We start from the raw sequence: 17190 nt of genomic DNA on the forward strand, positions 1-17190 counted from the left end.
ACCAAGGGCTATATCACTGAAATGTGTTTAATCAAGGGGGAAAAAAACATTCCAGAAGGGCTCAGAAAATGTACTCAACATGCTCCACAGCAGTCTCCTGGGCAGCAAATGTGTTAGCCACTACAAAGCTGCCCTCTGCTCATTTATGAGCACTATTTTAAGAAGCACTACAGCTCAACCTTCATTTCCTAGCAGAAACATCCTTTAGCATGAAGGTGCTCCAAATGTGGGTTCCAAAGTAAATTACTGTTATTACCATGAATTTTAGGGAAGGGGTACATGCTTCTCTCTGTCACTTCCCTTTCCTTCCCTATTAATATTCCCTTAGTTCCTTTTACTCTGCATCTCAAACAATTCAGACTGGGGGAGAGGAAAGGTCAGTGAGCACAATGGAAAATTTGTTACTTGCTGATTTTGATTCCCTTACTGTGGTTGACCTCACACTCGATCTGTCCCACTCAGATAAATTATTGGAATATCTCTACAATAGCTTTTTACAAGGTCTATGTATCATATATAAACCTGAGGACTAAGGCATTGTCATTAACCAGTTTATTTATACTCTTCTACTAATTTACTGATTCCATGCATCTGTGGAGGTCTGAAGTTAGGGGGCTTGCCTCATTGACAAATCTGAATTGCATCTAGTATTTGCAAAAGGAAAGGTGCAGATATTGATGGAGATGTTAATCCCATAAAAGAAATCATCAAGTAACAAATTTTCTGTTTTGCTAGGACCCTGAGCTACAGTATATGTCTAATATTAGCCATCTAAATCCAGTTGATCTGAAATATAAATTAGAAAGAGAAATATGTATACTTCCAATGTACAAAATGCTGCTTTATGAAGAATGCTACTGAACTAAAGTATTCACTTTAATTGATACAGATAATGTCTATTTGTTTTGCTAAACTTAAGTAAAAACATACCAAAAAAATTTAAAAATCAGGTAACTATAAATTTTAAACAGAGGATTATGTGTAAAGGTTATTTTTTTATTTCATATACTACTGGTAGAATGGCCTAAAATGTTATAGTTCAAAGAAATGATTGGAATCATTTAAGAATTAATTGGGAAAATGAAATTCTTAAGAATGGATGAATTTCATTTTACAAATACACGACTCCTGCTCTGAAGATATTCCTTAATATTATACATTTTCCTTTATTTTGTATATCACAAGTGTTACTTTCAAAATGCCTATGTAATAGTCCTTTATTTTTAATGACATAGCCAAGATTTTAAGAAATGACTAGCGATTTTGTGAATCCCCCAGTTTTTCAGTGTTCAACTTGAGATACTTAACAGAGGTCTGATTTTTCAGTTGGTGCTGAGCACCTGCCCTCTGGCAATCAGGTCACTTTAGGGTGTTTCAAGGGAGGCACCCAAAATGACTAGTCTCTTTTAAAAATGTAGCTCATAAATTTTCATGACTACTGTCTGCATATTACTTTTATTTCTCGTAAAGTGATGAGTTATTTTATACTGATAAAATATAAAATTGCTTTCAGTACTGTTCCACTAGGACCTGACCAGATTCTTCTACGAGGGGCTCAATTAAGAAATACCCAGTGGGTTCATGGAATAGTTGTCTATACTGGACATGATACAAAACTCATGCAGGTTTGTCATTTAAATATGGATGTTTTATACATTCTCTGTTTTGTTAGGTTTTTATACCCTTATTGTTACACAAAAGCCATCTTTACTCTTTATTTCTTTAAAAATGTTTTAAGTTAAAGAGACCAGAAGACTTGTCTATTTTAGTGTTGGCTTCAAGGTTAAAATATAGTCTATTTGTAGCAAAGTTGCTTTTTTGTGAGTTAGATTGAGTAAAATCAAGATATATTTCTTTTGTTGGTTCCATAGAAGGTTACCAAGCTTTTATCCTTGCAAACATGGCTTTTAAGTGGCAGGCATGTCCTTATTCTTTTTAAATATCAATTTTTTTTTAATAACCCTTGTATGATTTTATGACTGCTTTTTAAACTTATTGTGTGCTTTTCTCACAGCATAGAAGTAAGTATACTTTTACGAACACAGTGTAAAATGAATTCCTTTGAAAGTTAGAAGGGGGGAAATGTGAAAACCCAAAATTATCATGAGGTTTTTTTTTCAGTATAATTTTGAATGTCACAACTGATCTATAGTTTTCAAAATAAATTAATACATTCAGTGTAGTGATACATTATCATTGTTTTTATTACATTTATTCCTTTTCTAATTTGCAAAGTTCAGTCATTTTGAAATAGACTGGTCCACCCTTAGTGTTCTTTAGCAAGGTTCTTCTGTACTGATGTGGGGGTTTTTTAATGTTACATTTTACTGCTAGCTGCTATTATGATTGTTTTCTAAGATCAGATATAATGCTCAAGATATATATATCATGCAATTTATGCAGATATTATAAGGTGTAACTCTTCTGAGAAACGTATAGAAAAATACACAAGATAGCTTGAAAATGTTAAAGAACTTCCCATATACTTCATTTTAGACTTACTTACAATTTTCTTGTGTTTCACAGAATTCAACAAGACCACCTCTTAAATTATCCAATGTGGAACGAATTACAAATATTCAGATCTTGATTTTGTTCTGCATTCTTACTGCCATGTCTTTAATCTGTTCTATTGGTTCAGCTATATGGAATCGAAGGCATGGCCAAAGGGACTGGTATCTCAATCTAAACTGTAAGCACTAAAATAATTGTATTAAATATTTTGTTGTCCAAATGATACTTGCATAAGTTCTATAATTGCAGAATATGACAGTAAAACATTTATTTTGTATATTTACATATTAAATGTTGATAACATTATTCATCTTTATTTACTGTATATATTAACTATATCAAAGCCGGTGTAAGTGCGTGTTTCTGTGCCAACTAAGCCTCTTGCTAAGTTCAGTGAATAGTGAATTCACCCCAGGAAGGGAAGTTGATATTTCTGCATTTTTCAAGGGTCTATTAAAAAGTGACTTTAATTCTTTTCTCTCTCTTCACCCCTATGCTGACCTCTTCCTAACCATTAACATTTATTTTCCTAGTGCCCGTCCCCCAATAAGTGAAATTGTGGCTTTATGCTACATCATAGCCTTTCGTATGAGGGTCTGATTGTATCTCAGCCTTCAGTTGTTCGTGTTCTTTACCTGCTTGAGACAATCTTTAACAGGCTGCTGTTAGAGGAGAGGGGAAAGAAGTTGGTCTATAGGAAGCCCGATGACACATTTCAGTGGAAAGCTGGCCTAACAGCATTCATGTGTTACTGATAGCCTTTGATCCTTCAATTCCATTGTAATGAGTCAGCATAGCCTACCTCAACAAGGGAACTAGATCTAAATGAAGCTTTTGTGATGCACTGTGGTGTGCAGACACTCAGTCGTACGTACTCCGGACTTTCCTTTAGTAGGCTTTCAGCATGGCTGGCCCCAGCAAGGAAACCAAGACCAGGAAACAGCAAGATTTAAATGAATCCTTGCCAGTTGACACCTTCTTCTTCCCCCTCTTTTTTTGAAGCACCTGAATCTTTTAATACAATTTCCTATAGTATTTTGCTGCTTTGCCTTCCAACTACTGGAGGACATAGGATGTGTAGAGGAAGTAACCTTTCTCTTCCCTTCCACAATTCTCACTTTAAAAAAAAAAAAATCTCTCATTTAGAAAGTTCATATTTAGAGTAATGATTCAGTTGGTTCTTACTTTATTCAAACTGGTTTGATCTTCCCTAGAAAGCACATGCAAAAAAGTAAGGATATGTCTAAAAAGCAAAAATTCAGGTAGTCTGCTTTTTCAGAGTTGGGGAAAGTTGGAGAAAAATGTGTAAATCAAACTGTATTTGATCACAACTGAGACCCTTACCTTTTATGTAATTTACAGCCTTACAATATGGGTTGGGAAGCGATATTACCGTTGCAACTTCCTCAAATTACCTAAAGAACTTGCATCTGTATATTACAAAAGCCAAGAAAAGTGGCTATGAAAATATTACCTGTTGATTGCCTAGCCAAACAAGTGTTTAATCTTACAAATGCTTTCTTTTATTTTAACAGATGGTGGAACTAACAATTTTGGACTGAATTTCTTGACCTTTATCATTCTCTTCAATAATCTCATTCCAATCAGCTTGTTGGTTACACTAGAAGTTGTTAAATTTATCCAGGCATATTTCATAAATTGGGTAAATATGACACTTACTATGGCTTACACTGATTTATAAAACCAAATACTATAACTTATTTGTGAATCATGATAGGCAGTTAATTTCTATAATAAAAATATTTTTCTCTTAATAGAAGTATCTTTAATCTTTTTTGTTGTACATTAATCAACATTTTAAAGCATTCAGTATTAATACAGTATCATAGAAATTTACTTGATCATTTAGTGCTTCCTTGCAAACTCAGGATTCTTTTTCTGCAGCTCATTTTCTAGTGTTTTTTGTTCTTTCCAATTTTTAAACGTTCCAGGCAATAGGTCTTTGATTATATTGCTTGGGGAAAACTATTCCATGGTTTTAATAGATATATCTCTTTCAAGAAGTTTTTCTGATACTCAGCCTAAATTTTCTCTCTCAATTTCATTCATTTTCTTCTGATTATACACCCTCTTGTACCGCCCTGAATAAATCTTCTCCCTTCTGGTGCTTACTTTGAAATGAAATATGCATAGACTATTATGCCCCCTTTAATCATCTTTTATACAAGGCTTTTGTTCTTTTCCCATTATTTGTTTAAGTTCAGCCCCTTGATGATTTTGTTACTCTTCACTGACCTCCCTTTAGTTTTAGTGTCTTTTTGACAACGAGATGCCCAGAACTGAAAGAAATATTCCAGCTGTGAACACACTATTCCAAACTGTATGATCCCGTTCCTTTGTCAAATATGTAAAAATAAATACCTGTGTGTGAGATGTGATGTGTAAAATAAATACGTGTGCGCACATGCCCGTGTGTATATGTATATAATAGGTATGTACAGTTACATATTTGAGATTCATATGTAGATTAAAAAACAGCACTTTTTTTTGTAATTCATTAACTATTATATTTCTGATGGTTCATTTTATGACAGTGCTGAAAAGTTTACAAGCATTGTGCAACAAGAAAAGAAGACAAAATGCAGTGGATGCCTTGAATATCTTAAACTCTGAAAGACAAAAAACTGACAGATTAGGGGAAAGGATAAAAACATTTAAGCAGAGTGGTTAGAGTGGTGATCAGTACACACTCAAGACATCCAAACAGGTTATAGTTTGGAAATGCACAGTTGGGTTTAAGCAGAGTTAAGTCTGAGTCCACTGTGGTGACACCATGAGAGGGGGGAAAAAGGACAGAGAATCTGTGTCTTTAAAAATCCGTTGAGTCTAATATAGGCTATAAAAATTAAAATGCCATAAACATTACCATAAAGCTTTGGCACAGAATCAGTACAGGGCAATAAAGGTTATTTAGGAGTCTTAACGGCATTTCCGTATTTTAACATGTTTCAATTTTTTAAAGTTTTAAACTGAATGCTGATTTTTTTTTAGTTAATGAAGTTCTGGTTTTTGGTTTTATTTTAATAATTAATAACATCCTTGTAATATATTTTTCCCTAAATTACTGATAAGTACTTTCAACCTGAACTCCATTTTAATATAGCTTTCTCAGGGAATATTTACCTTAGTACAACGTGTAAATGCATATACATTCTAAATACAAGAAGTATAGTGGAAAAGTCAATTCTGTAACATAGTATTTCTCTGATTTTCAGTGGCATTTTAGATATATTGATACAGTTACTTTCCCATATACAGATGACTAAAATCATCTGAATAAAAACTGTTTCTAAAGTCTAATATAAGTCATTAAATTGGTTTTAAAGCTGAAAACATATTTGTGTTTCAGGACACCCTTTGTACTGATCTGATTGTCTATGAAGATTCTTCAGTTAAAATAGATTAAATAAAAATAGACAATTTATATTCAGTTTCAGTACTTCTGTCCTTATTCAGATACTATATGCATAGGCTTGGAAGGATTAGATATTTATTGTTAAATGTTGTTAAATTTTGATTTCACCATATCCACACAAGGTGACAAATATTTTCATCAATAATAATAATAATAATAATTTACAGATAAACAAAATAAGAAAAGTACCGCTTGAGAACTTATTAGAGTTTTATTTAAGGATATTTAATTTATATGTTTGGACATGTGATGTTGACAATTTGTGATTTAGTGTTTATAAAACTTTACCTTTCTGAGTCTTAATAACTTCTGTCATTAAATAATTGTCTGATTTCCCTGCCCCCCCCCCCCCATGTAATTCCCCTGATAATTTCCCATAATTGAAAATTTAAATGGATAAAACTAGAGAAAAAATGCTTAATAGATACTATCCATTGAAATTATATTTAAAAAAATTGAATTCAGCCAAGCCTATATAATAAGTAAAAAGTAACAACAATAAAGAAGCTAAGTAATAAATTATCTTTAAAAATTATGGAATACTAGCTTTTAACTACTTATATTTTTCTTTAGGATATAGACATGCACTATGAACCTACAGACACTGCCTCCATGGCTCGTACATCCAATCTCAATGAAGAACTTGGCCAGGTAAACCAAATTGCTTACTGTAACTTAGTAGTATGTGAAAGAGTCTCTCTGGAATTGTGAGCAATTTTTTTTATTTGAACTATTAAACATTAATGTGAGAGTGGTCTTATTCTTTCATAAGTGCTATAAATCTTGATTTTTTTCAGTAGATATATTCTGCATAGTAATTATTTAGCCTATAGTAAATTATTAGGCATACAGTTTTTCATATAAATTTATATGTGATAGTTCTTATTTAGACAAAGGAATTTTAGCTTCAGTTTTAAACATGCACGTGTGAGTATCATACACACAAAACTACAGTACAATAACATAATATTAAGTTTGCTAATTCAAGCACTCAAAAGTTAAGAAATTCCAGTGCCAGTGCAACCTTAATTTGGTCCTCTTATACAGTAGGCATTATTATACAGTCTTTAATTTCATAATCACGTGCTATTTTTGGCACAGGACCCTGTCTCATTCAGTGCACAGAATAGCCACTGCCAACTTAAAGAGCAACTAGTTAATATTTTTTATCCTTGTTCAATGTGTGGTCCATATCTTTTTTATTGCACTTTATTGAAATCCTTCTCTGAAGACAGACTTATTGATGTCCTCATGGGACTTTCTTTTGCATTCATCACTGTAGTATATTAGTGATTCACAAACATCAATGAATTTATTTTCACAACACCTCTCTGAGATAAGGGAGAATTATTATTGCCATTTTACAGATGGGAAAGTGAGGCACAGAGCAATTAAGGTCAAAAGTATCCATTAATTTTGGATACCCAATTTGAGACAAGTAGGATCTGATTTTTCAGATTGTTTTGAAGTATCTAGCACTTTATATGTTCAAAGCACAGCTCCCAAGACATCAACTGCAGATGTGAGTACTTCTGCAAATCAGATCCCAGGGTCTCAGGTCAGACACCTAGAAAATGAGAAATACTCAGTTAGTGGCTACCTGTGAAAGTTTGGTTTAAATGGCTTGCGTAGCTTCACATAGGAACACTGTGGCAGAGGCAAAGATAGAATCCAATTATCCAGGGCAGCATTCAATTGCCTTCATCATAATATCACCATTTCTCTTTCTATAATCCCCTGCCTCATTCACTACACATCTTCCAGTTTCTGCAACAAATGAAATGGGAATCCTATAGACAACATCCTCCTTCAACTACATAACCCTGATTTATCCTCCGAGCAGGGCCATCCCCTGTACTGAATGAATGTACTGTGGAAAAATACTATGCAATCATGAAATTAAACACTGTATCACAGTACATACTTTTGAGTGCTTGACTTTGCTCCCTTAATAATGTTCTTTTAACAGTTTTTTGTGTGTAATTTCCGAGCTTTTAAAAAACCAAACTGAAAACACAGAAATTGCATTATGTGGATGCACCCTACCGAGACACCTTCATGGGTCAGAATTGGAACCTTTGGATCCACCACACAGCCCTCTACTACTTGAGCTAATGGAGTTATAGATAGCTGTAGTAGGTTGTCATCCTCTATGTGGACCAACACTAGAGATGTATGGCCCACTTTGCCAGTCGGTTTCACAGATATTTGCTGACAGCAGATTAATGATGAGACTCAGGAATTTTGGGTTCCATTTTAGGCTCTGGAGAGAAGTATTTCTAGCGGGCACAGACATTTCTGTCCTCCTCTTTTCATGTGTCGTCTCTTCCATTACTTCCCCTCCAACCTGTCCCTGTACCAGTCTTGTCTCTTCCTCACCCCAGTCTCCTTTGCCAGTCCAAATCTTCATTCCTCTGGTTTCTCATCCCAGTCCCAGGCTTCTTGCCCAGCAAGTCCTAGTCTCAGCCCTCCAGGCTTCCTGTCCTAGTGTTCTCTCCTAGTTCTAGTCTCTTTGCCTAGGCATTCCCAGTCCCTCCCCAGCTCCTTGTCTCCAATCTCCTTGCCTAGCCAGTCCCATTTCCCCCCCCCCCCCCATTGGTCCTCATCTGATCTCTCTCTCCCCCCACTTTGTGTCTCCAGTTGCCTACCCCACACCCATGTTACCCATTCCCAGTGGCTCCTTGTCTCCTTTCTCCATGGGCTCCTTGTCCAGTCTAAGCATCTCCTCAGTTTCTAGTCCAGTCTCTTTGCCCAGGCAATTCCAGTTCTCTCACCACACCATGGCTCCATGTCAAATCTGTCTCCCAACCCCCTTTCCTCCTTTCTGCTGCATCACTGCTTCTCAATCTGTCTATTTGCTGAGCCAGTACCAGTCTCCCCACTCTAGCTCATCATCTGACTCTGTGTCCCCAACATTTACTGGCTCCAAGTCTTTCCCTCCCCCAGTTTTCCTCGTTGGCTCCTGGTCTTCTTGCACAGCAAGTCTCAGGCAAGTCTCTCACCCCCAACTTCCAATCCTAGTCTCTTCACCCAGTTCCAAGTCCCAGTCTCTCTGCCCAACTAGTGTCAGTCTCACACCCATGCAACTCCCAGTCCAAGCTTCCCTTCTCCACCCCCCAGCCTCCAGTCCAAGTTTCTGCCCCTTCCCTCTTCCCAAGATCCTTAGCCCACTCCATCTCTCCCCTTTTCATCAACACGTCTGTCTCTTGTCCCCTCTGCATTTGAATCAGGCAGCCTCCTCCTCCACATTGCAGGGACCTAGCAGGTTGTCACTGAGAACACAGGAGAGATAGATTTGCCTGGCATTTCTCACTTATTTTTAATTGATGCTTTAGGTGTAGAAAGAAACTTCCCTCATGAGAATATTAGTACAATAAGTTTAAAGTTTATTTTGAAGCATTGGCCTCTGTCAGAAACAGGATACTATACTAGCTATGCCATTGATCTCATGTAGTAGTGGAATTTCTGCAATCTAACGACTGTAGGACTGTGGAGTATACCTCCATGTATTGAATCAAGCCCAATCTGTACATCCATCTTATTATATTTCCTTTTGGAGATGAGAAATTTTAGGTAACAAGAATATGTATTCATAAAATTTGTGTCCTAAACCAAATATTTTTATAACCAATAAACTGAGCGAAGTGGTTCATTGCAGAAGTGGCTAAACATGTTTAGTATGTTAACAGCTATGAATTGCTAAATATAGAAATATGTACTGAGGATAATATTTTAATGAGTTTCAAAATTCATTTAGGTCAAATACATATTTTCTGACAAAACTGGAACCCTGACTTGCAATGTAATGCAATTTAAGAAGTGCACTATAGCAGGAGTTGCTTATGGGTAAGTTTGATTTTTTTATATCAAATTAAAGTTGCTTATTTTTCTTTAATTTCCTTCTCGTACTGGATGTAGTTAAGAAGCACTTTTTCTTGTAGCTATGAAAAGAGTTATTGGTTATGAGGCTTACATTCTTTATCTATTCACTTCAGCCATAAGGGAGTACATTTTCTGACAAACAGAAATTAAGATAAAGTTTAAAAGACTAAAGGTTTATTGTTATAGTTACATAACAGTTTCAGCAGACCAGATGTTTCTGTATGTTAGTCTTGGTATTAATACCTCCATTAATAAATCTTTCTTCACAGCTACAGAAAATGACAATGTTGTGATTCCCATTTTATATTTCTTGCAGACATGTGCTCCTGTCCATGCACATATGCATACTTATGTAAATGAATAGCTGAATGTTATCATACTGGATGAACAAGAATTTTAATAGCTTTTTGGTGTTGGGTTTTAATATGAGTCCATATGTTTTAACATATGTTTGTTATGTGGGTCTAACAAATGCAATGCTTCATTATTTTTAAATTTGCTTATGCTGCTTATTGTAATTAATATCTTGTACAGTAAACATTTCTCTACCAAAATTATTTTTTCCTTTTATGCTTGAACAATGTGCCTTTTTTGGTGGTATTGCTTTTGCACCATGAACTGGTGGGAATGACCTCTATTTTCTTTAGTAATTAGGGGATGGGAACTCAATGGACTTTGCAAAGAGATACTAGAATAAAATAGCAGGTCAGTTTTTGGCCTACCAACTTAGTCAGCTAATGTCAAGTGCCTAGATACTCAGGCAGAGTAGAGAAAAATATTTCAAGTGGAGATTGCCTCAACCTATTTAGTGTTTGTTACTCAACTTTATATTTTCTGAGCCAGATCTTGTAGCTGCAATCCAGAAGCAATGTAGAGAAGCCAGCAGCCACAGGAATTGGGGAAGAAGCAAAAGATCTGGGCCTCCAACTTCTTAAGATTAAAAAGAGTAAAACTAGTGGAGTCCCAATGATCTTAAGGAATTTAAAAGCATTAGTGCCTTGTTGAAATTTGTGTTCAGTCTGAGCCATACTGTATCTTAGTCTGTTCCAGCTAAAACAATAATTCTTAAATGAGTCTGTGTCTGTATTTTCTTAAGTGCAATAGAAAGAGAAACATTTAAGCTTAAACCATAACTTTTTTCTTTGAGTCTAATAAAATCTGTCTTCTCCTTGACGTCTCCTTTCTCTAACTGATTTTTGTCGGTAACAAGTAGGTATGGTGGGAGCTGAGGCAAACTGCAGGATTTCTGCAGTCACAAAACAGCTTCTACTTATGAAGGCTATTTCATGAAAAATAATGAAGATCTTATGATCCTTCTGAATTAGGCTGAATGAATGAAATTTGATATGATATGACATTGGAATGATAATCAGATAAAATATCCTTTAAAGTCTATTTATCTTTCAGTAACTTTCAGCTCAGATCTGCTCAGTTTCCAAGTTAAAAGGATGTGTTTTCTATCCACCAGATATTCAAACTGAACCAGAAATCCAGAAATAAAACTAGGTTCTCTACCTTTGTTCTTTTTTACCAGTCTACTCTTGGGTTATAGTTTCTTCCAGCTAGCATATGGAGATAGTACACTAAAACATTTGATGATGTAACACTCATTATGTAAGGTTCTAGTAATCTGAGTCATAGAGTTTGCAACCAGAAGGAACCACCAAATCATCCATGTATATCACATGCTATGCACATCACCCAGCCACCTACACACTAAACCCAACAACTGAAAATAGACCAAAGTCTTATAGTTCACAGGAGGCTGGAATATGATGGGCCACAGGCAGAGAATAGAAGGGACAATGTACACCGGTGCTTGAGGCCCCAGCAGTGGCAAGGAAATGATTAAGTGAGATACACCCAGATAATCGTGGCAAATGACCCACACCCACATACTGCAGAGGAAAGTAAAAAAAGCCTGAAGTCCCTGCCAGTCTTGTCTAGGGGAAAATTCCTTCCGGACCCCACATATGACAGGGTCAGTTAGATCCTGAATATGAGAGCAAAGACCAGCCAGCTGAGCACTTGAGAGAGAGAATACTTGGTCCACTTCAAAGCCCAGTTGTTTCTGTCCCCAGCAGGTAGAAACCATGAGTAGCTGCTGTTAAAGGAGGGATGAAAAAACAGGCTTTCGAGGCCATAAGGAAGCCCTTTGACACTGTGGAGTGCAGTTGCCCTGGTAGCACATATGAGGCACTGACAGTCTGCTAATTATGAGTACCACATACATAAGACTTTTTGTTAACAGGCATCCAGTATGGCTGACCTCAGTCCAAGACCAGCAGGTCAGACTTCTCTACCTAATCTGCAGGGGTAGCTAAGACTCAGAAGAGGTGAGCAGGGAAAGGTTTCCGGTTCGGAAATCCTGACAAAATAGGAAGCCCTCTAAAGAGCTTCTACCTCAAGGAAGATACTCATCTGCCTGGATGAGTACCCCTGGAGCCCTGGCAACACCTGTTCCCAGGATAAGGAAGGGAAATTGAGTACATGTGTAGACTCAGACCTGTTCCTCACTCTGACAAATTTATTGTGAGTAGGCATAATGCTCCCATTAAAGGACTGAGAGAGGGAAGGGAAAGACCTCAACAAGCCTTTGCAAGCATCCTCAGCATGATCTGCAACTGAAGCCCATCTAGGGTCTAGATTGCTTCTCCAAGATACATAAAAATACTTTTTTTTAAATGAAAAATATGTTTTGAATTTAAATTGATTTTAATGTAAATCAATTCTTTTTATTTGCATGTTGCTGATTCTTTACATTTGCCTATGTTGTAGTCTTAAAACAATAAGTGGATGTTTTGTGCTTGTTTCTTTAATTAATTTCCTAACTGGAATTAGTAGAATTTCAAATTTTACCTACAGACTTTTTCTACTAAGAAGTTTTACACTAAAAGTACTCATCTTTGCTGAAAAGGACAAAGTCCAGGATCTCATTAGCATCCTTCCTTTAAGAACAACACAAACTCAGACACAAAATTGAGACGCAAATAGCCCATGCTACATTTGCAGCTGATGCCACCTTCCAATATATTGAACTTCCACAAGTCAAGAAAGTTCAAATGCTTTTACCAGACTATACTCCTCCATCAGTATTTGCTGTTCAAAGTCAATAGGACTTTTGCTTTTAAATCACTTAGATTCTTTAGCAAGTCTCACCCTGGCATGCCTGAATGTGGTTTTAGGAGCCTAATTTTAGGCTTGTTTTTGAAAACTGTCCTATGTGTATATTTTAAAAAAAGTTTACAATAACTTTATTAATGTAACAAAAGTCTAAATAACTTTTCATTGTTAGCACTAAAGCAATTTTGTTTTGAAATGATAAAGATTTTATATTACTAAGAGAAGTTTTAGTAAAAATACCATCTTAACTTCTGATTCTGCAAAAGCTTATGTATTTGCTTAGCTTCAAGCACATGATATGATCCCATTGACTTCAGTGGGACTATTTATGTGAGTAAACGCTTGTGCCTGGTTAAGTGTTTGCAGGATCATAATTTAAATTTTTCAGTTTTTATTTTATTTGTTTGCTTTGGCTTAGAACAGTTTTATAAATTCAAATATGATACCCAACAGTAATGAAAAACAAAGTAAACAGCAGCATTTACAATTTAGTTTATTATAAATTTTAATCTAAAGTTACAGTAGCACACATTCATATTAACTATTCAGTTAACTAAATCAATGTTTTTAAAAAAAAAACAGATCTGTGATTTAAATTACTTTGATATAAATTTATCCCTGTTGCCTCCCAATGCCCATGCATCCCCCTTTCATGAGAAATGAGCATCTTTAAAAGAGCTTCTCTTTTGGGAAGATTCTCTTTCCATCAGGGACAGAAAGACAAATAATACAGGAATAGCTCAGAGAGCAGCATCCCTGAGAATTTTCTCCATTGATTGCTTTCCTCTTTCAGAGGAAATTTGTGCGGGGTACACAGAGAAATAAAACTACATCTCCTCTATAGCCTTTTTAAAGTACATTACTAATCATGTGGTAAATATGCTTTCTTATGTGCCATAATAGGGTGAATTCCTTGATGCACAGTAGCCAGTTGTAATGGTCAACATTTTCAGAACACTCTGCAGTACAAATATGTATTTAATTACAAATATTTTCATAATGTGTTTTTATGATGTAATGAACATTCAGAACTGATTAGTGTAAACCAGTTTGAAAGCTTAGGAGCAGATCTTCGGCTGATATAAATTATCATAGCTCCATTGGATTCAGTGAAGCTATGACAATTTACACCAGCGAAAAATCTTCCCCTTGGTTTCTGTTTTGACTTAGTTACATTTTGTATTTATGTGTGTCCTTGGTAGCTGATAAATGTATTAATTCAACACATCTTGTCCTGTAGGAACCCCCTATATTTCTCTGATATTAGGTTGTGGGCTTTTTTTAACCACAGTAATGGGCTGAAGCCCAGTGAAATCAATGGGAGTCTTCCATTGACTTAAATGGACTTTGGATCAGGCAGTTTGTTGGATGCCAGTGCATGAGGATAAATCAAGCATGAATTAACTTAGCCTGATTACACATTACAGAACCTCAACATACATTTCATACTTTTTGCAACATTTTCTGTTTCCTGATACTTTGGCACTAACAACCATTCTTTTGAGGTACTCTAAAACTTTTTCCCTTTTTGTAACTCATTTCCTTCACTAATTTTTCTTTTATATGTGATCTGATTTTGTAGCCTTTCTGTGATTATATTTTCCCTCTATTTCTATCCCTCCTTTGCTTTTTGTGCAGCCATTGTCCTGAGCCTGAGGATTATAGTTGTTCTTCAGATGATTGGTAAGCATTAAAGATAATTTAATATCTGTATTTTGTTTAAAATGTATGATTTAGTACTGTGTAAGCCGTGATATTTTAAAAATGCATGCCTTAGAAATAATGTGAACTGGTATTCAAACCCATACAAGCAGACTGAATTTTATATACATTTTTACAGAGTCAACATTTGGTTATAACTGACTTATTCAACAATTTCAGGCCAGATTTATTAAAGTTTTATATGCAATTGAGGAGGGCTAAGAAAATCTGAGGATTCCATCGAGCCTAAAATTGTCTTGCCAATAGCATAACTCAAAAATTGCCTGTTGTAGAGAGCTGAGGAATGAGCAGAGTCATAACTGTTGAGATTTTTTTAATTAATTTAATTCAAAATATGATAGATTAGTGCAAAAACGAGTCGGATATCTTTCTCTACTCAATCACTCAAGCATTAGAAAAATAGTCTAATATTTGAGAGAAAACATTCATATAACATACCATCCATTTATAACAGTTACTTTTTTTCAGCAGATAGTTGTTAAGAATGTCAGCACTAAATATTTCCTCATCTCAAACAATATAGATTAAGTTCCAGAGATACAGATTAAGATATAGAGATATAGATTAAGAAGCTCAAAAATAGTTTCAAGTAAAAACACTGAGAATGAAATTCTGGCCTGTTTGAAATCAATAGTAGTTTTGCCACTGACTTTCAATAGATACAGCACTTCAGCCAAAACATTACAACATTATATTACTAATGCATAGAGTCTCCAGTAGGAATAAATATTTTTACCAGTTGTGATTTTTACCAGTTTGTGATTTAAGAAATCCAGTTACTTGAACTGGATCTTGAAATGTAATAATTTCCCTTATAATTATCTGGTGAACTATGCATCTCCTGAAAACACATATGTATTTGATTTAGCACATATGACTAGCCTCACTGAAGTTAAATTGGACTATTTGTATATATAAAATTAATCAGATATTTAAGTGTTTGTAGGATCAGGAATTTTAAATAAATTATAGTTTGATTCAGTGTCTGTATGTTTTAAGAATAAAAATAAGAGTTTTCAGAAATGTCAAACTTTTTCAATCTTAATTTAAACAAATCCAATTATGACACTTTTTTCTGCCTGGTATAATCAACAGAAAACTTACAACTCTTAAAATAGCATATCTTAGTGCTTTCTAAATCTTTTGTTTTGCATCTCAGATGTATTGTCCAGTTGGACAGAAATTGTCTCTACAGTTAATTAATTAATTAATTAATTTATTTATTTTAATACTGATGAAATCTTTTCCAGCTTCTGAATCTTCATAGTTACTTAGGCAGGAACAGTATCCCACTTTCTTTTGCCTTCTCATTAAAGCTGTAGACAGAGATTCTAACATAAGTATATTAGTTATATTAACATTTGAAAATTAAGCAATTCCATCAAAGCACTTGGTTCTTGAAGTTCTATTTCTGAGTGAATGGAAACACTTTTCAAAGTCCTATCTTTCATTATGAGATTTTAAAAATGATCCACCGGAAGTGATATTCCCCTTTGGTTTTGTCTACTGGCATGCTAGAAACTGTTCTTAAGAACCTGGGGCAAAATTCTTACTGACTTCAATGGGACTTGGATTTCACCTCTAGTTTGGAGGTAATCATGCTTATTATGATAGTGCCTAAGAACCAGCCAAGAATGGATAACCAGTTTGCTTTCTGTAAATACATTAGAGGGCTAAATACCAGGGTGGGAGAGGAATTATTTAAATTTAGCACCAATGTGGACACAAGAACAAGTGGATATAAACTGGCCATCAGGAAGTTTAGACTTGAAATTAGAGGAAGGTTTCTAACCATCAGAGGAGTGAAGTTCTGGAACAGCCTTCCAAGGGGAGCAGAGGGGGCAAAAAACCTAGCTGGCCTCAAGACTTCAAGAGCTTGATAAGTTTATGGAGGGGGTGGTATGATGGGACAACCTAATCTGGCAATTAACTGATCTTTGACTACTAGTGGTAAATATACCCAATGGCCTGTGATGGGATGTTAGATGGGGTGGGTACTGAGTTACCACAGATAATTCTTTCCTGGATGTCGGGTGTCTGTTCCCACATGATCAGGGTTTAGCTGATTGCCATATTTGGGGTCAGGAAGAAATTTCCCCCCAGGGCGGATTGGCAGAGGCCCTGGGGGTTTTTCACCTTCCTCTGCAGCATGGGGCATGGCTCACTTGCAGGCGGATTCTCTATACCTTAAAGTCTTTAAACCATGATTTGAGACTTCAATAACTCAGTCACAGGTTAGGGGTCTATTACAGGAGTGGGTGGGTGAGGCTCTGTGGCCTGCTTTATGCAGGAGGTCAGACTAGATGATCATAATGGTCCCTTCTGACCTTAAAGTCTATGAGTCTATTTTGCTAGGCACTGTACGAACACAGACTAGCACACAGTGCTTGCCTCAAGAGCTTACAGTCTAAATAAACAGGACAGAAACAGGTTGGGAAAAAGATATGTATAACACACTAGCAGAGTGAACCATCTGATGACAGCACACCTCATGTTAGTTCCACAAAATTTTT

The 17190-nt window shown here is 35.6% G+C and overlaps 1 protein-coding gene across 4 annotated transcripts in view; it reads left to right on the plus strand.

Moving 5' to 3' along the window:
• ATP8A1 (ATPase phospholipid transporting 8A1) overlaps positions 1–17190 on the plus strand; it is a 215715-nt gene that overhangs the window by 69711 nt on the left and 128814 nt on the right. For 3 of the 4 annotated variants that reach the window (XM_067531192.1, XM_067531194.1, XM_067531195.1), the window contains 6 exons: positions 1514–1625; positions 2527–2692; positions 4050–4177; positions 6524–6601; positions 9708–9796; positions 14594–14638. In XM_067531192.1, the coding sequence (XP_067387293.1) occupies positions 1514–1625; positions 2527–2692; positions 4050–4177; positions 6524–6601; positions 9708–9796; positions 14594–14638 (618 nt within the window). The remainder of the gene's footprint in view (positions 1–1513; positions 1626–2526; positions 2693–4049; positions 4178–6523; positions 6602–9707; positions 9797–14593; positions 14639–17190) is intronic. The other variant, XM_067531193.1, reaches the window with a different exon arrangement.

This window comes from Emydura macquarii, unplaced genomic scaffold, assembly GCF_026122565.2.
Source record: "Emydura macquarii macquarii isolate MOO-44397 ecotype Brisbane River unplaced genomic scaffold, CSIRO-AGI_Emac_v2 contig_3128, whole genome shotgun sequence".
In the NCBI taxonomy this organism is placed as follows: Eukaryota; Metazoa; Chordata; order Testudines; family Chelidae; genus Emydura; species Emydura macquarii.